We start from the raw sequence: 25,409 nt of genomic DNA, 5'->3' as shown, positions 1-25,409 counted from the left end.
ATTATCACTGTCTTTTGATGTAAAATTTGTCATTTTGCAGCAGCAGTACAGTCCAAAGACATAAAATTACTATAAATTACAAAATAAAGAAATAGTCCAAAAAAAAGGAATAACGAGGTAGTGTTTATGGGCTCATGGACAGTTCAGAAATCTGATGGTGGAGGGGAAGAAGCTGCTCCTGAACCGTTGAGTGTGGGTCTTCAGGCTCCTGTACCTCCTCCCCGATGGTAGTAACGAGAAGAGGGCATGTCCCAGATGGTGAGTGTCCTTAGTGATGGAGGCCACCTTCTTGAGGCATCACCTCTTGAAGATGTCCTCGATGGCAGGGAGGGTTGTGCCCATGATGGAGCTGGCTGAGAAGTTCAGGCCAGAGCATGAATGCATGACTGAGCTCTGTTTGCAGGAAGATCTCTGTCACTACTTTCTTTTTGAAAGTCAGGGCTTCTGGATGCATTTCCCATCAGACAGGTTGAAGTAGGAACTGCGCTGACAGAAGAATCTTGGTGGGATGTGGCAGTAAGTTCTTCAGGCGAGAGCCCTTCACCTCTGGACCTTCTCTAAAGGAGGCCTTGCTTTTGTGCCCTCTCCAGGTGCTATTGGTCATGTTGGTGACCCACCAGAAGCATAACAAAAACACCCAGATTTTTAGTATAATTTGATCCCTTGCAGACCTGAAAGCTATAAAGTTTGTGCTGGGGGCTTCTTTCTACTGTTACACACTTGACTTCCTACGTGTGTTCCATGCTGTGTAAGTTGCATACAGGTATCAAGGTGCATCAGGTAATCATTCCATGAGGATCAACATCACCTCATTACACTCTGTTTGTTGGTGTGATACAGTGTTACAAGTTGCATTAATAATTTATTTGTTCCAATCACAAAAGGGGCTAATTGTACATTTTTTAAAAAGTGTCACACAATCAATATTCTAGCCCCAATTTACTTACAGAAATATCAGAATCAAGTTTATTATCACAGACTTACATGACATGAAATGTGTTGTTTTGCGGCAGCAGTACGGTGCAAAGACATAAAATTACTATAAATTACAAAATAAGTAAATAGTGGAATGAAAGGAATAACGAGGTCGTGTTCATGGGTTCATAGACCGTTCAGAAATCTGATGACGGAGGGGAAGAAGCTGTTCCTGAATCATTGAGTGTGGGTCTTGAGTCTCCTGTACCTCCTCCCCGATGGTAGTAATATGAAGAGGGCATGTCCTGGATGGTGAAGGTCCTTAGTGATGGATGACGCCTTCCTGAGGCACCGCCTCTTGAAGATGTCCTCGATGGTGGGGAGGATTGTGCCCGAGATGGAGCTGGCTGAGTCTAGAACCCTCTGCAGCCTCTTTTGATCCTGTGCATTGGAGCCTCCATACCAGGCAGTGATGCAACCAGTCAGAATGCTCTCCACCGTACATCTATAGAAATTTGCAAGAGACCACTGAAGGCAACAGGCAACAGACAAGAAAAGATTTTATATACTTATCTCAATGTGGGTGCAGAAGTTTCATGGCTCCACCTGACCCTACACCAGTAATGCTTCTACCCACCGTTGTCTTTTCTGAAATAGGTTGGCTGGAGAAGCTGAATAGCTTCCCAGCTCAGTTACTAACCTACCTGTTCTTTCATTTGACCATGTGGAGGTTCAACAGAAGATTTTTAAAGTGAAATTGAATTTTGCTTTTTGATTTCGAATAGAAATGTCATTCTATGTCAGCTGAAGGATGATTCAAAGTCGAGTTTATTGTCAGATGCACAAGTCCATGTGTGCACAGGCACAATGAAAAACTTACTTGCAGCAGCATCACAGGCACATAGCATCAGATAAGCAGCATTCACAAGAAAAACATAAATTATACACAGTTTTCACAAGAAAGAACACAATTAGAAAAAAAAGAAGTCAATATTAGTGCAGAGTGATCAAAGTGGTCATCGTGTTGCTGTATTGAGGTAGTGATTAGGGTTGTGGCGGTTGGTTCAAGAACTGAATGGTTGAAGGGAAATAGCTGTTCTTGAACCTGGTGGTGTGGGACTTCAGGCTTCTGTACCTCCTGCCCGGTGGTAGCTGTGAGAAGATGGCACGGCCTGGATGGTGGGGATCTTTGATGATGGATGTTGCCTTCTTGAGGCAGCGCCTCCTGTAGATACCACTGATAGTGGGGAGGGATGTGCCCGTGATGTATTGGGCAGAGTCCACTGCTCTCTGCAGCTTCTTACATTCCTGTGCATTTGAATTGCTGTACCAGACCATGATGCAACCGGTCAGGATACTGGTTAGTTTGTTGAAGTGTTCATGTGTTATTAGAGCATACTTAACATAATTTTTACACAGTGTCTTCTGTCCAGTGCAACACTAAAGACAAGAGAAAAGGATTGCAGAGTAATTGTTAAGTATCATTAATTTTTTCTATTTCTACATTTGATTTATAGCATTTTCTTTCCAGTCAAAGCTGTGGTCTGGTAAATTGCTGTCAGGTGGCCTCAGTCAGTCTGGCAGTACTTTTGTACTTCAGCAACAATCTCTCCAGCCACTTGACTAAAAACAAACTGGGCCAAGAACCATCAAAGCACTCCCTGCAGGTTAGTAGCAGTGACTTCATTGAACAAACAAGCCATTAACTATCCAATTCACCTAAAGTAAACACTGTAGACATCTCCACACTAATAAAAACAGTAACAGGACATGGCAGGAAACACTGGTAAGGCAAGAACAGTGCAGCAGCTAGCCACAGATCACTGTACATCCTACTTGAACATTACATTGGGACCACCCAATATTGAACAGTCAATTGGGATAGTCAATTAATTAATTAGTGTCTTAAATGTCTTGTAGTGATTCTACAGTTTATGCACTTGGATATTGATTGAATCAGAAGGTATGATGTAGCTTTACACTAATGCCTTAATCTGGCGTAATCTTTCATAGCACACCGTGCTATAAAATGTGCAACACAGCTACAAATTTCTGAAAAACTGATCCGTTCAATTTAGCAGTAAGGCTGTTGTGAGGAGTCGGGTTTACACTCTTGAGTAAGCAGCAACAACTTGTATTTATAAAGTTCTTTGATGTAGCAAAACGTATTCAGATACTTCACAAGGACATCAACAAACAAAACTTGACACAGGGACGCATGAAAGGTATTAGTGCAGATGATCCAAGGTGTTGTCAAAGAATTAGATTTTAAAGAGTGGTTTAAAGGAGGTATGAAGGTTAAAGATGCAGATTTTTAAAGAGGGTGTCCCAGTGTTGAAGGCACCGTTGTTAAACATGGTGCAGCCACATTTGAGATCTCAGCAGACTAGATCTGAGGGTGCATAAATACCTCAGAAGTTTTCAGAGCAGAAGCTCATAGAGATCAGGAGGGACTGGCCATGGAGGGATTTGAAAACAATGACATCTGAAATCGAGTTGTTACTTAACTTGGAGCCAATATGAGCACAGAGGTGACATGTTGAAGCAACTCAGTGAGTCAGAAGATGGGCACGGAGATTTGGATGGCCTCAGGGCTTTTGGAGGAGAGAACAATGGAGGCTAGCCAGGAGTATTTGGGAATCGTTAAATGTAGAGTTAACCGTTAAATTGGTACATTGGTTTATTATTGTCACATGTACCGCGGTAGAGTGAAAAACTTGTCTTCCGTACCATCCATACAGTTCATTTCATTACAATAGTGCACTGAGGTAGTACAAAGTCAATACAATAACAGAATGCAGAATAAAGTGTCGCAGTTACAGAGAAAGTGCAGTGCAGGCAGACAATAAGGTGCAAGGTCATAACGAGGTAGATTGTGAGATCGAGAGTCCATTTTATCGTACTAGGGGACTGTTCAATAGCCTTATAACAGTGGGATAGAAGCTGTCCTTGAGCCTGGTGGTACGTGCTTTCAAGCTTTTGTATCTTCTGCCTGATGGGAGTGGGAAGAAGAGAGAATGTCCGGGGTGGGTGGGGTCTTTGATTATGCTGGCTGCTTTACCGAGGCAGCGAGAAGTGTAGACAGAGTCTGTGGAGGGGAGGCTGGTTTCCGTGATGTGCTGAGCTGTGTCCACAACTCTCTGCAGTTTCTTGTGGTCACGGGCAGAGCAGTTGCTGTACCAAGCCGTGATGCATCTGGATTGGATGATTTCTGCCGTACATTGATAAAAATTGGTGAGGGTCAGATTGATGAGGGACATGCCAAATTTCTTTAGCCTCCTGAGGAAGTAGAGGTGCTGGTGAGCTTTCTTGGCCTGTTCCAACATTTTATTGGCACATCCAGAACCTCTACAGGTTTACCCCAGAATTACCAGAACCCCAAGGACTTTGGGGTGAATGGTGGAGAGGCTCCCTTTTCTTCAGTGGCCATACATCATTGCTTCTCCAACAAGGCTCCGTGGAGGATTTCAGGGGGAGGTCGAGAAAATAAAAATTCCATCGTGAGCATGTGGGAATCTGCTTGTATTTGCCACGCTGCTCCAGCTCACACTTCAAGGTTTTCGTCCTATAAATGGGAGAGAGAGTTGGGCACGTGTTGAGACCAGTCCCCCAGAGACTGGGGGAGGGTCGAGCCCAGCAGTGTGCTGTTGAGATGCAGCAACTAGGTGCCGAAACAATTCACATCCCTGAAACATTTAAACCTGATTTTATAATCCTAAATGATTCTTTTTCATATCTCTGAACAAGATTAAAAAAATCCAACTTATTAACTTAATTAAATTATTATTGGTACCAGCCAATGACCAACATTGCCTTAGTTCTGATGCCATGTCATTGATGTTCATTAAGGTTTGAATGGAATTAGGCTTTTGAATGAAAAAAGTAGCCACTTGAGCGTGATAAGTTTACAATTGAAGGGGACATGGAACCGTACAGCACAGGAACGGGCTCTTTAGCCCACAATGTCTGGGTACATCGAAAAACATTATTAAAACACATAAGAATACAGAACTTTCATGTTATGAATATTAGGTACAATTCTAATTTAGATTGGTGGCCATGATTAACTATCCATTAGAAAAGAGGTTTTGCAATCAATTGTGTTTGAGAACCATTGCAACATGCTCCAATTTCCCAGGAGTGTCTGCAAATGAGGCATTGTACCTTTGAGCAAACAAAGTCCCCAGAAGGGTCCCTGGTTCACAAAACTCAACCCGAAGAGCAGAGCAGACTCCTAATGCACTACTGGTGTCGGATGGATGCTGACACAAAATGCCCAGTTCTGTGGGTGAGCCTGAACATCTGCCTACTGGCCCCAGAGACATACACATGCACTCATGCTTCAGCTGCACAAGTGCTTAGCTGCACCCTGCAGCTTGTTCCCTGAAAGATCTCCCAGACTGTTAAAGGCAAGTGTTCTCAAATATGTTTCTGAGATTGTACCTGACTTGCATTTTAACTCACCATGTTTCCATAGCCCTTAATATCCTTTCCTAAGAAAAATCTATTCGTCTCAATTATGAAATTTTCAATAGGTCAAATCAGCAGGATTTTAGGGATTTTACAGGAAGACTTGTGCTGCCTGACGTCACCTGTAAGTAACCGTCACCCCTGAGTAACCGTCACCCCGGAGAAACCGTCATCCCTGAGTAACTGTTACCCTGGAGTAACCATCACCTCTGAGTAACCGTCACCCTGCGGTAACCGTTACCCCTGAGTAACCATAACCCCTGAGTAACCTGGCTCTTGTACGATCAATCTCCCTGGTTCTAGTCAAACCTCGGCAACAGTGTTCGCATTTAACCTGTTTAGCTCTGCTGTTGTTCCGGTGAATCTGCCTTGATGGGCAGTAAACATCATATTACAGATGTAATCTAACTCTGTCTCTGCAGCAAAAGCATGACCTCCATCCATTGCCTTTGAACTTCCTTGAAATAAAAGTGATCATTCCATTAATTTTTTTGCACCTGCCTGCTGGTGTTGGCTCAGCTTCTTCTGAACTGGGAGCAGCCGGTGAAAACTCCAAGGCACGCACACATGAATCAGAATCAGGTTTATTATCACTGACTTATATGACGTGAAATGTGTTGTTTTGGGGCAGCGGTACAGTGCAAAGACATAAAAATTACTGTAAATTACAAAATAAATAAATGGTGCAAAAAAATGAATAACGAGATAGTGTTCATGGTTCATGGACCATTCACACACACACACACACACACACACGCATGCATGCACACGGAGAACTAACATACATACATACATACATACATACATGTTTGGTCAGACACAGGCACAGATGAAGATATTCACACACACAGGTCCTCCGCTTTGCCCAGTCTAAGAATGTCAAAGTCAAAAGACAAAGTCGAGTTTATTGTCAGATGCACAAGTCCATGTGTGCACAGGTGCAATGAAAAACTTACTTGCAGCAGCATCACAGGGACACAGCATCTTATAAGCAGCATTCACAACAAAAACATAAAGTAAGCATAAATTATACTCAATTTTTAAAAGAAAGAACAGAATTAGAACAAAAAAGCAAAGTTCATTTTAGTGCAAACTGATCAAAGTGGTCACAGTGTTGTTATACTGAGGTAGTGATTAGGGTTCAAGAACCGAATGGTTGAAGAGAAGTAGCTGTTCCTGAACCTGGTGGTGTGGGACTTCAGGCTCCTGTACCTCCTGCCCGATGGTAGCTGCGAGAAGATGGCATGGCCCGGATGGTGGGGATCTTTGATGATGGACGTTGCCTTCCTGAGGCAGCGCCTCCTGTAGATACACCCAATGGTGGGGAGGGATGTGCCCGTGATGTATTGGGCAGAGTCCACTGCTCTCTGCAGCTTCTTATGTTCCTGCACATTCGAATTGCTGTCCCAGACCATGATGCAACCTTTCAACAGTATACCTGTCGAAGTTTGTTACAGGTGGAACTGTTACAATAAATGACCTGTGAAATATCCCACTGAACAGCCTTTTGCAAATTACTGAGGCAAACGCAGGAACTCCAGCTTAATAAAAAGCCACCAATAAATCAATATGTCTGGAAATACACATACGTATTAAATAATGGAAAACCTTATTTCTGCTGACTGCAAGATATAGTCTCAGCCTGCAGGGTGGGAGACAGATTCTGGGAAGACTCTATATGTGGAGACAAGCACCAAGAAGATTCTACACACCAGCGAGCTGGCAGTTTCATTTTGCAGATCATAAAACATATGGAAATAGAGCACTATAGTTGTGTGGCTGTTAACCACAAATTTCATGTGGGAGAACACGAAACAGCATAAACCTACCACAAACTGAAGATGTCCACAAAAATGTTTGTGCAATGACCCAGTTGGTTGTTTTTCTTCCAAGTTATTGTCTTCAGGGGAAGTGAGGGAATGGATCAACTGTGGCAGTGGGTTCACTCACAAAGCGATCATTATTTTAGACACCACTGCTACAGGGTGAAGCCCAAGGAACTTCTGAGCTCATTTAGCTGCTGCATTGACTGCAGCAACATCAATGCTGCAAAATGTATTGACTTAGATGAAACATTAAGGGCGCCAGGAATAAAGCCCTGCAGCCAAGGGTTGTCCAATTCCCCCACCAAAGGCAGGAAATTGAGACAAACGCTGCAGGAATTCATCAGCTCGAAGTGGGAGAGCACAGAAGAGTAAAGCAACAATAACCAGCTTTGATTTTGGACAGAACTGAACTTGGTGCATGTTGAGAGTCACCGGCCTTGAAATTCTATCACCTGAGGCAGCATTTCTGAGAACAAAGTGATGGATTTTAAAAAACCACAATAAGTAAACAACCTCGGCTTCAATGTACCCCATGAGCGCACTTCCAGAAAATAGGTGTAATTCATCTGTCTGTGTGACAGGTATGCACACATAGGCCACTGGGAAGGGACATTATCGTCAGATATTGTGCAATGTTCAGTTTTTCATCACACACAAAATTACACTGTAGATGAGGCCTGCAAACAATACAGATCTCACACATGGAAACGGGAGGTACTAAATGGAGCATTCAGCAAGATTCAGCAACAGACATCATTTAGAGTCAGAGTCATAGAGCAATACAGCATGGATACAGGCCCTTCAGCCCAACCAGTCCAGGCCGACCACGGTGCCCACCCAGCTAGTCCCAATTTCCTGCGTTCAGCCCATATCACTCCAAGTCTCGCCCCTCCATGTACCTATCCAACTGCTTCTTAAATGACACTATTGTACCTGCCTCACCCACTTCCTCTGGCAGCTCATTCCATATACTCACCACCCTCTGCGTGAAAAAGTTGCCCCTCAGGTCCCTAAACCTATGCTCCCTAGTTTTGGACTCCCCTACCCCCAGTAAAAGACTGTTAACGTCCACCTTATCTATGCCTCTCAGAATTTTAAACATTTCTGTAAGGTCTCCCCTCATTCTCCTACGTTCCAAGGAATAAAGCCCTAGCCTGGCCAACCTCTCCCTATAACTCAGACTCTCTAGTCCTGGCAACATCCTCGTAAATCTTTCCTGCACTCTTTCCAGTTTAACCACGTCTTTCCTATAACAGGGCGACCAAAACTGTACACAATGCTCCAAGTGCGGCCTCACCAATGACTTATACAACTGCAACAAGATATCCCAACTCCTCTCAATTTTTCTGCATAATCCTCATATTCCTTGTTTCCTCTGATATACAGCAACTTGCAGTCCCTGTTTTGAATAAACTTAATGACTGAGTCTCCACAAACCTATGAGGTGAAGAGTTCCGTGGATTCACCACCCTCTTAGAGAAGAAATTTCTCCTCATTTCCCTGCCAAATAGCCTCCCCTTTGTTTTGAGACTGTGACCCATCGCTTTAGATTCCTGAGACCAGGGAAACATCCTTCTCATATCTATCCTCTTGCACTCTCTAAAAATGTAGTGTGTTTCAATCAGATCACCCCTCATTCTTGTAAACCCTGGGAAATAGAAGTCCAAGCTACTCAATTTTTCCAGGGAACTGCTCTGATGAATCTTCACTGTATCCGCCTTACTGCAAGTAGATCCTTTTCAGTGAAGACAGCTCACTTGTACACAGTACTCCAGATGTGGTTGCTGTAGGTCCCTATATAACTGTGGTCATACAGCTATACTCCGGTAAACAAACCCTCTTGCAAATCCACTTCCTAATCTCCTGCTTTATCTACATATTAGCTGACTGGTGCCTCTTTGATTATCATCTTCTCCCAGTGTGTCACTATTTAAAATATACTCAGCTTTTCTGTTTTTTCTACTGACATGAATAAACTGTTCTACTTGTCACCTGATTAGTTCAGGGGAATGTAATCTGAAACTCAGAACTAGACCATTCAGAAGAGAAATTGGGAATCAGTTCTTCAAGCTAAGTCTGTCGGAGTTCTGTGGAGCTTCCTCACACAAATAGCAGTAGATGCCAGCTCAAGAAATGAGCTTAAATCTAAGGTTGATTGCCAGTCAATGTTACAAAAGGAAATTAAACAAAAGCAGGTGAATCAGGTGCAATGTCATTAAATGACAGAACATGTTTGAGAGGCAAATGGTCTGGTCCTGTTACAGGGATCCAAGTCAGAACTACAGAGATGTAAATATTGGATAAATTATCATTAAAAGAGGTGATAACATAGAGAGTTGGATTCTACTGAAAAGTTATTCTCTGTAATAAAAATATATTTTCGTAGCAGTGAAATTCTATGAGGTGTTTAAATCTGACATAAAAACACCTCCTTTAAAGAAAAGAATTTACATTTAGAAGGCACTTTTCATGACTTTGCAGCTTCACGATGTTTCAAACACCTCTCAGCTAATTAAGTATTTTTTGAAATATACTTATTTCCAGGTCAGAAATGCAGCACCAGTTTGCATGCAGCAAGGTCCACAACCGGCAAAGGATGACCATCTCACCTGTTCCACTTATTGGTTAAGGGTGAGATGTTTGCCGGGTGAGATGTCCCTGCTGAGCTTTGGATCGTACCCAAATACTCAGTCTGTACCTTAAATCCCAACCCCTTCCCCACACACATGAGGCTCTGTGTAATGATCTATCAAAAGACATACTGTGCCTGCCAGGATTATTGTGCTAGAGTCCGCCTGGATTATGTACACTGTCTAGGAATTCAGGTGCACTAGATGGCCAACAGAGTGGCTCATCAGTGCCTGTTTTTTTCCCCGTGGGCCTGAGGTTGCAAACATGCCACTGAGGAGGTGCTATACGTCCTGTAAATCCTTTATCCAAGACAAATGTGCCTCCTGGGAATAAGGCCCAGATCAGAGAATTTGATGGCATGTGCCAGCTCAGACCCGGAATCGGGTCAACATTAAGGCTGGGGAAGCTGCGGAGATGTTAGTGTCCATGGAGGGACCCCAACGGGCAAAGGGTCAGGGGGATATCCAGATTGGTGGGTGGGGGTTGTTGGGGTTTGAGCTCATTGGAGCATTGCAACCATTAGAGTTTGCTAGGCTGAAGCCTGGATTGTTATCTGGGACATGTCAAAGGATAAAAGTTATGGGATTTATCTTAATGGTCCCAGTCCAGTGTTGCACTATGAACTTTCGGTTGTCTTGAGAGTGCTCAATGATGCCACTTCTGGGCTAATACTGACTGATAGTCCCAGCAACGCTGCACTCCAGAGCTGGCATGAGGTAATGAGGTCATTTGATATCATTCCTCATGCCAGAGAGTACCCAGTCAATCTCTGAGAGCAATGCAAAGCAACCAGGAAACGTTTGTTCTTGTGATTCACTCCATGGTAAATACATTTACAAGTACAAATTCTGCCTTGATGTCAATGACAGTCATTCATTCAATATCTCAGCAACTCAGCACTTTGGGCCTTGTTTGGCTGGAGCCTAGTGGTCCTGGTAAAGCCCAAACCGGGCCCCAGTTATCAGGCTACTGGTGAGACAGCTCCACTTGGTATTGACACTTTTCACTATTTTACTGATGAATGTGAGTAGATCGGGTTCTAATTCCATGGGGTGGATTTATCCTGCTTCTTACAGACAGGACATAACTGGGCAACTTTCCATGGTGTTGGCTAGATGCCAGTGCAGTAACTCCACAGGAACAACGTGGATAAGGGGAATAATTTTCTGCAGCGCATGTTTTCCCAGATGTTTTCTGATTGCACAGTCTTTTCTGCATCTCAGTTTCATTACAATCCTTGGCAGTTTGTAGCGCTCTTGAAAAAATACTTTAAAAAGGTAAGAGGAATAAACTGTTTTTGTTTGCTGAAGGTAATTTACCTTCAGGATCCTTTAACTATACCACAGCTCTCCCAAATCACACGGTTCGATTCACTGGAAGTCACTAGATAGGGTATAGGCCGTCTTTGTGATAAAAGTGAATAATGTTTTGTGACCACTTGGTCCACGGGTAAAAGGCATTTGCATTCAGGAAGTATTCATACAAAATGGTACTTCATTTGTTCATTATTATTTTAAGTGTTTGGCATTTACACTAATAATTGAACAATTAACAGATGAGAACGTCGGCAGAGTACAGAGAGTAAAATGAGTTCTTGAAAAGCAACTTATGTTCATCACACCTTGGAATAAATTTGTATGAGAATGTAAAAGCAAACAGTACTTTCTGAATGATAACCTCTTAGTAAGCTGATTTGGAATTTGTTAAGAGTAGATATTCATTGATATACACTCCTACTAATCTTGGACATATACTAAACTTAGCTTTCTTCAAGACACAACAGACTGGAGATGCTGGAGATCTGGAGCAACACACAAAATGCTGAAGGAACTCAGAGGGTCAGCCGTGGTCAGCGCATCCACCGTAGACTGCTATGTTTCGGTGGTAGGCGAGTTGCAGTGGGTCAATGTTGTCTGGGAGGCTGGAGTTAATGTGTGCCATGACCAGCAGGTTGAAGCTGCCTGACCCGCTGAGTTCCTTCACCACCTTGTGTGTTGCTTCAGTTTACTTCAAAGGGTTATTATTATTCCACGAGGCTTTGCCCAGTAGGCTGTTAAAAAGCTCCTGGGGGTTCTATGTGTGTCTGCAATTTGCCCCGTCCAGTCCAGGGCTGTACCTCACCCAGATGCAGGAGATATGATGATGGATGAGGAGTGAGGCAGTGGGGCCACTAGTACAAACTTTCAGCTCAGTTACTGCTTGGCATGTATCAGGCAGTGAGAGTTAACATTTAATCCAATAAAGCTGGAGTACTTGCAGACAATCTGAAGCAGGTTTGGAAAGGAAAGTGATGGGAAGGCAGCAAATCCTATTGTTAGGACCCCTCCCTCCCCCCACCACCCCATCCAAATTGTTTCAAGGGTGATAGACTTTACTCCATTGATCTACATTGCTATATTGCAAGACTCAATGGAGATTGGACTGAATTACTGTGAGGTACACTTTGTTCATTATTATACAATGTAGAAAATTAAAAGGCATGCTATTTTAAGATTGGTCTTATCTCACCACTGTTTACCAAACCATCATATGGAAGATGAGAAAAACGCCTGTGAGGGTACATGTGAACATCCAGTACACACAATGAGGGTTTTCATTGTTATGACCCAGGTCACGCTATCATATGACTACATATTTAGCAGTAAAAATAATCTCCTGATTCTGAATCTAATAGAATCTCTACTGTGGATATAACATTTTCAACAATAGGATCAGTGAAGTCACTGTGTGATCCAATGACCCTCTCTCACTAAATGTGAGAGCTCTGAGTACTCCTCTCTAATACTCAGTAAATCTGCCTAAAAATGAAAAAAGGAAATTACATACTTGATGTATGAGTTTTAAGTTTATTGGAAAATTATGACTCAGACCACAATGAAAGAATTCATTTGACTCTCACTTAGTCTGAGCTGCACAATTTTTATTTGCAGTAAGGCTGTAAAGAATAGTCCCTCTGTTACCTTTGCTGTTGAGGTTATAAGGTGTCGACGACAGCTAAAATATGTTTTGAACTGTAGACAGCCTACACTTATACAGCATTCTTAAGTTATTGATATTAATAGGCTCAACATTAATTCACTGTTTAGGAGTGTAAAAGTCAGTAAATAATCCCCATGATTTAAGTATTATACAGCCTGGATTGTAATAACTTTCTCAGTATTATTTCCTCTCTCAGCAGTCCATCCAGCTTCCCAAAAGTGAGCATTGTTTCCTACAAAGCTATCCGAACTCTGTGTATTTACTATAGCATGCCTTTCAGAGATGCACTACCACTGTGCTAACAATTTTTTGTTGGATTTGCTGTAGACTTCTATTATGAAAACAAAATATGTTTCAAGTAGTGGTCATACACTTGAACAGGGCATATTGTGTTGCACCGCACATGATTCTTTTGTGTTTTGGGATTAAATAGCAGGTTACCATCAATTGCAAGATGTGATTGACACCTAACAGCACACATTGTGCACATTGCAACTTGAATTACTGTGAAGTATATTTTGTGGTTCTATACACATAATGTTCACCAGCTCAATAAAGCCTCAGTGTGTACTAGGGTGACATCAATCCTGTCTCCCTTGTGAACTGTTTCATATTATGTTTCCTTATGGCACTGAAGGAGGCTGTTTGGCCCATTGAGACCATGCCAGCCCTCAGAGTGATATAATCAATCACATTCCCCACCTCTTTCCCTGTAACCTATTTTCTCACATGGGCCCATCTGCTATCACCCTTCAACACCGACCAACTAACCTACCAACCAACACATCTTCGAGACATGGGAGAAAAACTGAGCGTCCCGGGGGAAACTCATTCCTGCTTAGGCACAGCTTTCTACCGCATGGCCTGCTTCCCATTCTTCTGCCTGTGACCACTGCGTACCTATTGTCAGATTTCCAATCTTGCATTTATACAAGGTGCAATATTGTTGAAACATTTATGTCCTTCACACAATTAACTCTATTTGAAATACAGTTATAATACTTAGGTAACCAGAAAAAACTATCTTAAACACTTGTTTCTTTTAATCTTTCCTATTTTCTTAGTTCAACACATAAAATGCTGGAGGAACTCAGCGGGTCGGGCAGCATCTGCGGAGGGAGATGGACAGTCGATGTTTCAGGTCGAGACCCTTCATCAGGACTGGAAAGGAAGAGGGGGGACGGCCAGTATAAAAAGTGGTGGGAAGGGTTGGAACGAGAGCTGGGGGGTGATGGGTGGATCCAGGTGAGGGGGGTGATAGGTAGGTCGGGGAGGGGGAGAGTGGGATTGATGTCAGAAGCTAGGAGGTGATAGGTGGAAGTGAGAAAGGGCTGAAGAAGATGGAATCTGATAGGAAAGGATAGTCCCCTCTTTCCCTCCAGTCCTGATGAAGGGTCTCGACCCGAAACATTCCATTTCCCTGCAGATGCTGCCTGACCCGCTGCGTTCCTTCAGCATTTTGTGTGTTGTTCCAGACTTCCAGCATCTACAGTCTCTCTCGTGTCTCCTATTCAGAGTCACAGAGCACTACAGCACAGAAACAGGCTCTTCGGCCCATCTGGTCCATGCCGATCTGATCTTCTGCCTCGTCCCATCTACCTGCACCCGGACCGTATCCCTCCAAACCCCTCCCATCCATGTACCTATCCAAACCTCTCTTAAACATTACAGTTGAACCCACATCCACCACTTCCACTGGCAGCTCGTTCCACACTCGCGCCACTCTCTGAGTGAAGAAGTTTCCCCTCAGATTCCCCTTAAATATTTCACCTTTCACCCTAAACCTATGACCTCTGGTTCTCTATTTACTTAGTTATTTTCTTTACATTTAAGTAACATTCATGAAAGAAGTTCAGAGTATCAAGGTTCTCATGGTGTTTCGTTTGGAAAAGAAAGTTAAACGTTTTTTATTTCTCCAGATTCTCCGGATCTGCACCCGATACACACCAGAACAAGACACAATGACCTTCTCCGATGGCCTTACATTGAACAGGACTCAGATGCACAATGCGGGTTTTGGGCCCCTGACAGACCTTGTATTTACGTTCGCCAGCCAGCTCCTGCCACTTGAAATGGACGACACCGAAACTGGCCTTCTTAGTGCTATCTGCCTGATCTGTGGAGGTAGGTGTGTCGAATTCACGGGAAAGTGCTGTGTCTCCCATCATTAATCCATTCTCTCAAGTTACCAGTGCAACTACTAACTCATGCAAAGGGCCTCAAAGCTTTATGTTTTCCTGTTCTACAATAAAGCAGTTGGTAGTGTGGATCCATAGGATTATTACAGGGATGGGAAATTTTAACTATTGCATTAGTGGTAGTGTAGCGATTAGCGTAACGCTATTACAGTGCCAGCAACCCACGTTCAATTACGGCCACTGTCTGTAAGGAGTTTGTACGTTCTCCCCGTGTCTGCGTGGGTTTCCTCCGGGTGCTCCAGTTTCCTCCCACACTCCAAAGACGTACAGGTCAGGAAGTTGTGGGCATGCTATGTTGGCACCGGAAGCGTGGTGACACTTGCGAGCTGCCCCCAGAACATTCTCAGTAACACAAAAAGATGCATTTCACTGTGTGTTTCGATGTACGTGTGACTAATAAAGATATCTTAAAAATAACAGGGTAAAGACATCAAAACCCTTTTCTTAAGATTAGCTTCACTGATGGCAGGATTCTGAGCAGTGTGCAGGAACAGAGGGATCTTGGGGTCCAAGTCCATTAGATACCTCAAAGTTGCTGCGCAAGTTAATCAGATGGTTAAGAAGGCGTATGGTGTGCTGGCCTTCGTTAGTCAGGGGATTGCGTTCAAGAGCCTTGAGGTAATGTTGCAGCTCTATAAAACTCTGGTTAGACCACACTTGGAGTATTGTGTTCCGTTCTGGTCACCTCATTATTGAAGGATGTGGAAGCTTTAGAGAGGGTGCAGAGGAGATTTACCAGGATGCTGCCTGGATTAGAGAACATGTCCTATGAGGAAAGGTTGAGCGAACTAGGTCTTTTCTCCTTGGAGCGATGCAGGATGAGAGGCAACGTGAAAGAGGTGTATAAGATTATGAGGGGCATAGACAGAGTGGACAGCCAGCACCTTTTCCCCAGGGCAGTAATAGCAAATACCAGAGGACATCCATTTAAGGTGAGAGGAGGAAGGTTCAGGGGAGATGTCAGAGGTAGGTTCTTTACACAGAGAGTGGTGGGTGCCTGGAACGCACTGCTGGGGGTGGTGGTAGAGGCTGATACAACAGACACATTTAATTGGCTCTTAGATAGGCACTTGGAAGGGATATAGGCTGTGCAGGGGTTAGGTTGATCATGGAGGAGGTGTTCATATAGTTCGGCACAATATCGTGGGCTGAAGGGCCTGTACTGTTCTATGTTCTATTAACAGTTTAATGGAATTGGCCTACTCTCACTGTAACCTTTCTGGAAATCCGTACACCCCAAACTTCCCGAGGCAAGGGGGTGAAGTTCCATTATATGAAAATAAACAAATTGAGGGAAATGTCCAACTTCCAACGTCCCACTGCACGGATCTCACAGTAGAACTGCAAGGTCCAGCCATCAGCAGGTAACATTTGCACCACTTAAATCCCAGGCTCTGCCCATCATAGGGAAAGAACACATCACCTCTGTCAGAGGCAAAACCAACGTCAGCACCGTGCCCAGGTGAAGCCTGACCCACAGTCGCTCCGTGTTCAGGAATGAGTGGCTGACCCTCTGATCTCAAGCACAAGGGACAAGTCAGAATTTCGATGGAATACTCACCATCTGTAGGATTGCCGAAGCTTTGAATATTTCAGATTCAAGCAGAGTTTGCAAACCTTTCAGTGGAAGTGGCAAAAATGGGCCACTGGAACAGCCACATGTTTCTGGCTCCAAAGGAAAAGAACCAATTTTTATTTTCCTTGGAATTAAAGTTCAAAACAGATGATTTAAGTGCATAGGAGCTTTAATGGCATTTAAAAACTAAGAAGGTAGTTAATGCTAAAGATGCAAATGTTTCATCAGCTCCTCAGATGTTTACTGTGACAAGAAACCTCCATTGTATTTGTAGCAACACACAAAACGCTGGAGGGACTCAGCAGGTCAGGCAGCATCTGTGGAGGGAAATGGATAGTCGATGGTTTGAGTTGAGACCATCAGGACTCCAAAGTCCTAAAAAAGGGTCTCAGTCCAAAACGTCGACTGTCCATTTCCCTCCACAGATGCTGCCCGACCCGCTGAGTCCCTCCAGCGTTTTGTGTGTGTTGCTCCAGATTTCCAGCATCTGCAGAATCTCTTATGTCTCCACTTCACTTTACTTGTGTCAAGCTGCTGCCATCTTCTGTCCAATATATTTGATCCCTGCAAAAGAAAAAAATTAACTTACTTATTCTGTGTCTCTTGTGTCTTCAGGACATCCCAAAGTTCTCTGCAACCAATTATGTACTTTAACTTACAGTCACTGTTATAGGGAAATGTGTCAAGCTCTCCGCATCAGCACTCTGATAACGGTAGGAAGAACAGAAAAGGAGAGTATTGTTTAAATGGAGACAGGCGACAAAGTGCAGCTGCGCAAAAGGGATCTAGATAATCCTGTACATGAAACACTAAAAGTTAGCAAGTTGATACCATAAGGCAGGAAAATAGAATGTTCATTTACATAGCAGAAGTAGTGAATCTTGCTACATCTGTACAAACGTTGGTGAGATGGTGGAAGGGCAGTGTGTACTGTTTTGTCCCCTTGTTTAAGGAGAGGTATGTTTGCAATGGTTTGGAGAATGGTTCATGAAGTTGATTCTTTGAATAAAGGGGTTGTCTCTAGAGTTTAGAAGAATGAGCAATGATTTTATTGAAACATGTGTGATGAAGTATCTGAGGAATTTCTTCTCTCACACAGTCATGAGACTTTAGCATTCTCTAAAGAAACTCAATTATTGACTGTATGCAAGGCCAAGGTAGCAACTTCTTTTGATCTACGGGAGAGTCAAGGACTACGGGGAACAGGAAGGGATGTGGAGCTGAGGCCAAGATCAGATCAGCCATGAGTGTATGAGTGGCAGGGAGGACTCAAGGGACCATATGATAAGATAAGATAAGATCTTTATTAGTCACATGTAGTAATATCGATTTGAAGTTGAAGAATCTTTTTGATAATAACCCAAGTGTTGGATTTTCTGTCATTTGTCCATGAAGCTAATATCTAAGGGAGATATTAGCTAATATCTAATTTGAAACTTCCATGGATGCATCGTTTATTACAAAAATTCTAAAAGATTTAAGATTTAAGATACCTTTATTACTCACATGTACATCGAAACACACAGTGAAATGCATCTTTTGCGTAGAGTGTTCTGGGGGGCAGCCCGCAAGTGTCGCCACACTTCTGGCACCAACATAGCATGCCCACAACTTCCTAACCAGTACGTCTTTGAAATGTGGGAGGAAACCAGAGCACCCGGAGGAAACCCACGCAGACACGGGGAGAACGTACAAACTCCTTACAGACAGCAGCCAGAATTGAACCTGGGTCGCTGGCGCTGTAATAGCGTTCCACTAACCGCTACACTACCGTGCCTGAGTGCCCTCTCGGTACTTCATGTAAGCCTGGTTCATGCATTCATCTCCTGGGTGGAACTTGATCCCAGCCCCTTCTGTTGCAGAGGAGAGGATGCTCCCATTCCACCAATATCAGCTCTGGGAGATTAGTGCAGGACACTTGTTATGATTTGCCTTTGGGCAATTGGGCTTTCCACACTTATTCGTCAAGACTGTTGGCTTCCAGTAACTGGGGAATCCTGCTGGGCATCTCCCTGGTGTTGCAGCAGCAGACCAACAAAAGCTCAAGAAAATTCACTGCAGCTTTTAAGATCTACACAGAAAAACTTGATTGGAAAGTTTATAATGCATCTAAATTTAGGTCCACAGAGCAACTCCCTCACGAAAGCTTGAAATGGCGGTTGTAGTGTGTATGCTTAGTTTCCACCCGCATTGTCACCAACAAAAAAGCCTTATTTTCTACGTAGGACTTTAGTTCCAACTATAAAAGAATATTTATAGTTTGAATCCTGGTCCCCGCCTGACAGCTGTGAGTTATGTGGTCAGCGTGTCAATTAGCAAACCTATGGAGGATTTATTTCTGCCGATCTGGCAGTCTTAGTCCTGACCCTTGTTCTGCCCATAACCTCACAAGCCCAAAAGCTTGAATGCTGGAAGTGAAAGTTAGTAAACAGAAAAGGTAAAAAAATGTTCAAGTTCTTCATTTTGTTTTAAAAGAAAAGAATGGACAGGACTTTGGTGGTGAAAGTAGCAGCAACGTAAAACTTTGTGACTGTGCCTAGCCTGGTGATCAGTCTTTGCTGGGTTGCAACACCTCAAGTAATATATCTCTATGGCAATAAAAAGAAAATAAACCCTGCACAAAAGACATAGTGAAGGAAAAGAGAACAACTCACCGTCTGAGTGATTCCAGTATTTTCTACTTCTATATCAGAATTCCAGCAGCTCCTGTATTTTGTTTTCCTTCCTGGAGGGACACTGTTCAGTCTGGGCTGAGGCAAACACCCCTTGTGTCAAAACCCAACCTCATTGTCTGCAGGGGTGCCTATAGCTGTGGCTGAAAACTGGAGGACTGCCAGAGCCCATTCATGTGTTAGATCTGTGCACTCAAGGCACTTCCCACTTTCCCAATTAGTTAGAGTGTGTTTTAAATCTGGGACAGTCATGCCTAGAAATTGGACCTGAATGAGAATAATAGCACCTTTTAATGCATAAAGAGCTTTTTCCTGTTTTGAAGGGTTTATGTCCGTACGTAATGCACATGCCAACCATCAGAAAACCGGATTGGATACTTCCTGTTGTGATTCATCCCAGCGCTGGTGTAACCTCCCCATTGTATTTCCATCCACGATGACATCAGCATGAGCAGTGCTCATTAATAACTTGCCAACAGAAACTGGATTAAAAAATCGTGACTTGCGACCTTCAGACTTATTATTCACTCACAATTAAACAGAGTATATCACAGTGAAAGTAGTGATTCATGCATAAATTAGAAGGTCCCTGCTGAGACATTCACTGACTCCCCAACATTGACTGTAATGAGCAGAGGGCAGGATTTATAAAGTGCTGCTGACAATGACATTGTAGCCCTGATGACTGCTATAGAGCAACTCAGTCGGGCACAGAGTTGTGATTAGACCAATCCACCACTGTTCAGAGCCCGATTAAACGTGCCATTAGTCCCACTCTGGCCCATTTTCCTCCCTTCCCCAATTTCCCCTCTCCTCCAATTCCCCTCTTCTCCATTTTGCCTCATCCACCCCTCACCCCCCATTTTCTCTCATCTTCATGAGTGGCCACTATGATGGATTTGGTATAGGTATTGGTTCAATATTGTCACATGGACTGCAATACAGTGAAAAGCTTTTGTTTGCATGCCATCCAGACAGATCATACCATAGCTCTTTAACAGCATGGCCCTGACTTCCCAGCAGACACTGGTGTATGAGATGGGCTCCTGTGACACTGCAGCTGCCGTTCACAAAAGTACGACTCAGGTTGTGCACTTCTGAAAGAGAAGAAACCATGATCACAGTTTCTTAAAGCAAGGATGGCCCAACATTGCATTTCTTTTGGTGATCCTTGATTTGCCATTGGACCGAAGTGTAATGCCCGTTCAACACACCATAAGTGGATGAAATTCAATTTCTAGGCATTAATGTTGTGAGAGATGAATATCCAAATCTGGCAGGAGGGAAGAACGCCCTCATATCGTTATAAACCTTCTTCCTACTGCTGGCAACAAACTGGCGTTGAATTAACATCTGCAGACAAGTTGTCAATTGTCCAATCACCTCTTCTGTCTGCGACCAGACTGGGATTGTAAACTCAATCAAGGTGATTTTATCTTTGGTCTGCTGATTGCCTGATGTGTTCTGCCAAAATCAATCTCTTTATAGATCGGCAAGATCTGGAAAATGCAGGAAAAGTGGACAAACTGCAAGAACCACTTCTGGAAGCTTTAAAGATTTACATACGGAAAAGAAGACCCAATAAGCCCCATATGTTCCCAAAGATATTAATGAAAATCACAGATCTCCGAAGCATAAGTGCAAAAGGTACCAAACAAAATAATTATTATAATTTGTTGTTTCTATGTTTTTATGCTGTTATCTTACTTCTTTGAAGTAATGATGTTACTTCTTTGAAACTTCTTTGTGTTATTGGGATTAGTTTTTTTCTTTCTTTTTCAATCTTCTTATTAGTTTTCAAATTAATACGGATTAATATATCAATATTTATACATGTAATACAAAGAGATCAGGAGAACAATCATGACATGGATAATCATAAAGAACAATAAAGTATAAAACAAAATCTGTAGATCCAACGATCTGTTAGTGAATGAATATAATATGGAAGAAAAAGATTTATTATAAAATATAAAAGAAACAAAAAAAAATCCCCAGAACAATAAGAAAAAATTATAAATAATATATCAAACCAAACTAAGCTAAACAAAAAAAATTCAAAAAAAAACTGGATTGAAATTTCTCAGTAGAAATAGAGCAATATTATGTCGTCAACTCTGTTCCTCTAAATTGAAAGGTTGTATGGGATTAGTTTTTTGATATCACTGGATTAGATATGGTTTCCCTACCCACTCATGTAGAATAACCAGGTATAATTCAACAGGATGATAACTGGAATGAAATAGCTGAGAAACACTGAGACACAGGGTATATTTGAGTTTGATTTCCTAGTGGTGGTGAGGCTAAGGGGTGGATATAGTTAAGCACGTAATTGACTGGGAGGAATCCAGACCAAGGGACAAACCTTAAGCTAAACCAGTCAAAACTTGAAACTGTAAGGAATGCCTTGAATTGTTTGAATGTGAAATAAACCATCCTTGAATGAATTAAAGTCCATAAAGGGAAGATAAATAGTTCCTTGCAAAATATAAACAGTAAGAGTCAATGGAAAAAGGTGTATGGTGATTAAAACAATGCATTAAGAGAAATGACAATGCAGTATCCATGGTCTGTATAATCTTCTGTGACCTACCTGCTCACGTGGCATGAGTTGATAACAATAATCCAGCAATAAAAGCTCTTGGATGCCAGATGAAACCATCACTGAGTGTTTGTGCAACCAGGGGGAATTGTGTCAGTAGAAGGGCATCATCCACTTCAAATGGAGAAAGGGAGGAATGTTTTCTCTTACGGGATCATGAACCTTCAGAGTTCTGTACCCCTGGGAGTTGTGGAGATGGTCATTAAATATATTCAAGATAGAGATTGACAGGCATTTAAACTAAAGGGAGTGAGGGGATACAGAGGAGAGCAGGAGCTGAGACAGGACTCGATTGCCTGTGATCTCACTGAACGGCAGAGCAGGGTTGAGGGCTGACAGGGCCACTCCTGCTCCCCTTTCTTACATATATGGTAAAAATTACGGCTGCTTATCTTTTCCGAAGATCGCGTATCCTCATACCAATTTCTTTTCTGCTCTCTTGAAACATCCTGCCTTGGCGTGTAATATGCACACACACTCAGTATTGTCCTCTCTTGGCGTGTAATATGCACACACACTCAGTATTGTCCTTGATTCTTTTTCTACTGTAGTCGATGGTAGAACTGTCTACTGAATCCAACAGCAGAAACATTAGCAAATTCTCAATATTTCTCTTTTAATAAGTAGTTTTTAGACCAAGAAGATTTGCTGACACTTTTGCTACCTTCCCATACCTTATCCTGCCTGTGCCTTCTTTTAACTCCTGCGTTAAATGTCATCTTCCCGCCCACCGGAGCACCAGAGGAGCACCCTCTGCCTCAGCACCAGAGATCCAGGTTCACGCCTGACCTCGGATGATGCCTTTGCGGAGGTTGCATGTTCTGCATGCAATCGCCACATGCAATGTCCTGCATGTGACTGCATGGGTTTCATCCAGGTGTTCTGGTTTCTTCCCATGTGTGGGTTGGTAGGTTATTTGGCCACTGTAAGGTGCCCTAGTGTGGAAATTGTGGTAGAATTCATGGGAATGTGAGGAGAATTTTAAAAAATGGGATTAATGTAGGATTAGTGTGAATGGATTGGTGCAGACCACGAGGGCTGAAGGACCTGTTTCCGTGCTGTATCTCTCTCTAACCAGGACTCATAAAACCCTCCCAGTAACTAGCTTAAACATCCATTTATTCTGTGTTGAAAACTCATACTGATTTTGAACTTCTCATTGCATTCTGAATGTAGTTTGGTTACAGATGAACTTTGCTTGGAAAGTGAATCTGGTGTTGACAGGAAATATTGTCAGGAAGAGTCCCATAATGATCTATCAAACACTTTCCTAGTGTGCTTGCATTTAGATCTTCTCAATTCCAAACAACCTTCTCCAGAGGTCAAGCTAATATCCAAGGGAGAAAGATTGAAGGTGCTTCCCCTGAAAACTTCCTACAGGACTAAAGATGCACATCTATAGTCTTGTTTGATGTATAATAATCCGTGGTTTTCATGAACTTTCCTAAAGCTACTTCTGTCTTGCAGTACCATAAATAGATCTTCCCATGGTAAATATTTTGCAATGCTGTTCGCGCTGCAGGTACAGCACTGTCTGAATTTCTGGGCAGACGATTATTAAAGTGGTTATGATTAGTCTGGACAGGATAAATCTAGAAATGAAAAGCCTGAGATGCTGAAACTGTCATCACTGGAAGAGGAGCAAGGTTGCATTAAGATTTTTACAGAGGTGGTCTGAAAAGCATATTTGCTCTAAATTGTTTCAAAGTTTGTGTGTACTGGATAGGGACTAAAGACAATTGAACAAAGAATTTCACTGTAACTAAAACAAATCTCTCCACCCTCCAGGGGCAGAACGTGTCATCACACTCAAACTGGAGATCCCCGGATCAATGCCACCCCTTATCCAAGAAATGTTGGAAAACTCAGAAGGGCACGATCCCCTCACTCCCGCAGCAGACACAAGCACAGAAACTAACGGGAGCAGCAGTCGAGCGCTAGAAGCCAGTCCCAACCCCACTCTGTCTCCTAACACTGCAGTCAATGGACCAAACAGCCATGTACCAAACACACAGTGAGATCTCCCTGCAGCTGACCAACCACTTCCATTCCCGAACATGATCTCTTCAGTTTTGTTTTCTTTTTTGTTTTGAACAAGCAAGACCCAAAGGGCCAGGCTGGTAACAGTATATTCAACATTAGAACCACTGAAGCTCCTGACTATAATGGACTTTGGAGTCTGGGAATACTGAGGAATAAACAGTGTTGGTCAGGTTCCACCCTCATGAATTGAATGCAGTCAGTTCAAAGACTGATACCTGGTAAAGTCCATCTGTATATCCACTGTTGCATGCCGGGAAGAAGCCGTGGAAATGATGTTGAACTCTGATTATTACGTTATTTTGCAGAGTTATTCCTCGATGTATACTCACTTTCTATGCTGGAGTTTCCGGTGCTTTCTCATTGCCTTGCATATCATGTTTAAATACACACACCAAAATATGGAACAAAGCCTAAACACATACGTCAGGTGAGTTATGGTTGTAGGATTCTCTGGCTTATTCTTAATGTTACTGTTGTATTTTCCTGCATTTCTTATTCAGAATAGCCTAAAGGTTGGAATTTTACCCTCAGTGCACCAGCATTCAATTTTGTCAAATAAACAAGGACATATTTCCACCTTCTTTTGCAATGAAAAAGAGAGTTTGATATTTTAATTTTTTTAAATGCTATCATTATGTGCTGCTGGCAATTGTTTCCCACTGGCACACAGTTAGCCTACAGTACCATGTTCTTTGTATGAGTGTTTACAGTTCACAAGCACTTAAATAACAGATTTTTTAAAAGAGAAGGCAATTCTCTGAAGACACTAAGTCAGAACATGATATTTTTGCAGTAGGGTTCATCCATTGCCCACCGACTATATACTAGCGTCCAAAGCTAGTCAGATATGTTTTTTTATTATTATTTCAGCTGTGCAAATTCATTTCGTGTTCAGCAACAGATCAAGGCATAAAGTAAAATGCTGCATGTTGTTTGCAGTAAAGGTAGCCTCCAAGGCACAACACTTCTCAGTGTTATTTTGTTGTTTTATTTGCTTGTACATGAGCCAGTAAGTAAATTTCACCTGGTGGCTGACGCACATTATATCTCTCTGCAGAAGTGTGTAACTATTGTAGATTTGATCTTGAGTACAGTAATTTGAGTTTATTGAATCATTCTTGTGTCTAAAGCACTAGTGGGATGTTGTTTTTTAGCATTAGGATTGCTCTGTACTTTTACTGGCTCTGTACATTGAAATTGTTTAACAATGCTTTCTATGTTCATATACTGGTTATCTTTTCCATTAAGTTTCCTGGCAAAAGAATAAAGTATATTTATTTTATTGTGTGTTCCCGGGTTATTTCTCCCTGCAACTTCAGCACATTTTATCATCACCGATTGGAGTAAGAGTTAAGTGAAGTTTAAAAGAAAACACACCATCAAAAAACAGAATAACAATATTTGTCTCAAAAGTGAATTTCACCCTTTTTTGGTGTGCCAAACCATCGCTTTGTTTCATGTTAAGATCCAATTGGATCTCATACAAAAAATAGTGAA

The 25,409-nt window shown here is 42.5% G+C and overlaps 1 protein-coding gene across 1 annotated transcript in view; it reads left to right on the top strand.

Moving 5' to 3' along the window:
* Positions 1 to 25,194, top strand: part of LOC127571014 (retinoic acid receptor beta-like) — a 179,330-nt gene extending 154,136 nt beyond the window's left edge. Inside the window, exons 6-8 of the mRNA XM_052016987.1 lie at positions 14,741 to 14,945; positions 20,756 to 20,914; positions 23,658 to 25,194. Of these exons, the coding sequence (XP_051872947.1) occupies positions 14,741 to 14,945; positions 20,756 to 20,914; positions 23,658 to 23,887 (594 nt within the window). The 3' untranslated portion in view covers positions 23,888 to 25,194. The remainder of the gene's footprint in view (positions 1 to 14,740; positions 14,946 to 20,755; positions 20,915 to 23,657) is intronic.
* Positions 25,195 to 25,409: the final 215 nt, after the last annotated feature.

The sequence above is a fragment of the Pristis pectinata genome, chromosome 5 (genome assembly GCF_009764475.1).
Source record: "Pristis pectinata isolate sPriPec2 chromosome 5, sPriPec2.1.pri, whole genome shotgun sequence".
Classification (NCBI taxonomy): Eukaryota; Metazoa; Chordata; class Chondrichthyes; order Rhinopristiformes; family Pristidae; genus Pristis; species Pristis pectinata.
The sequence above is the reverse complement of the archived record's forward strand: the minus strand, read 5'-3'. Positions and strand labels throughout refer to the sequence as shown.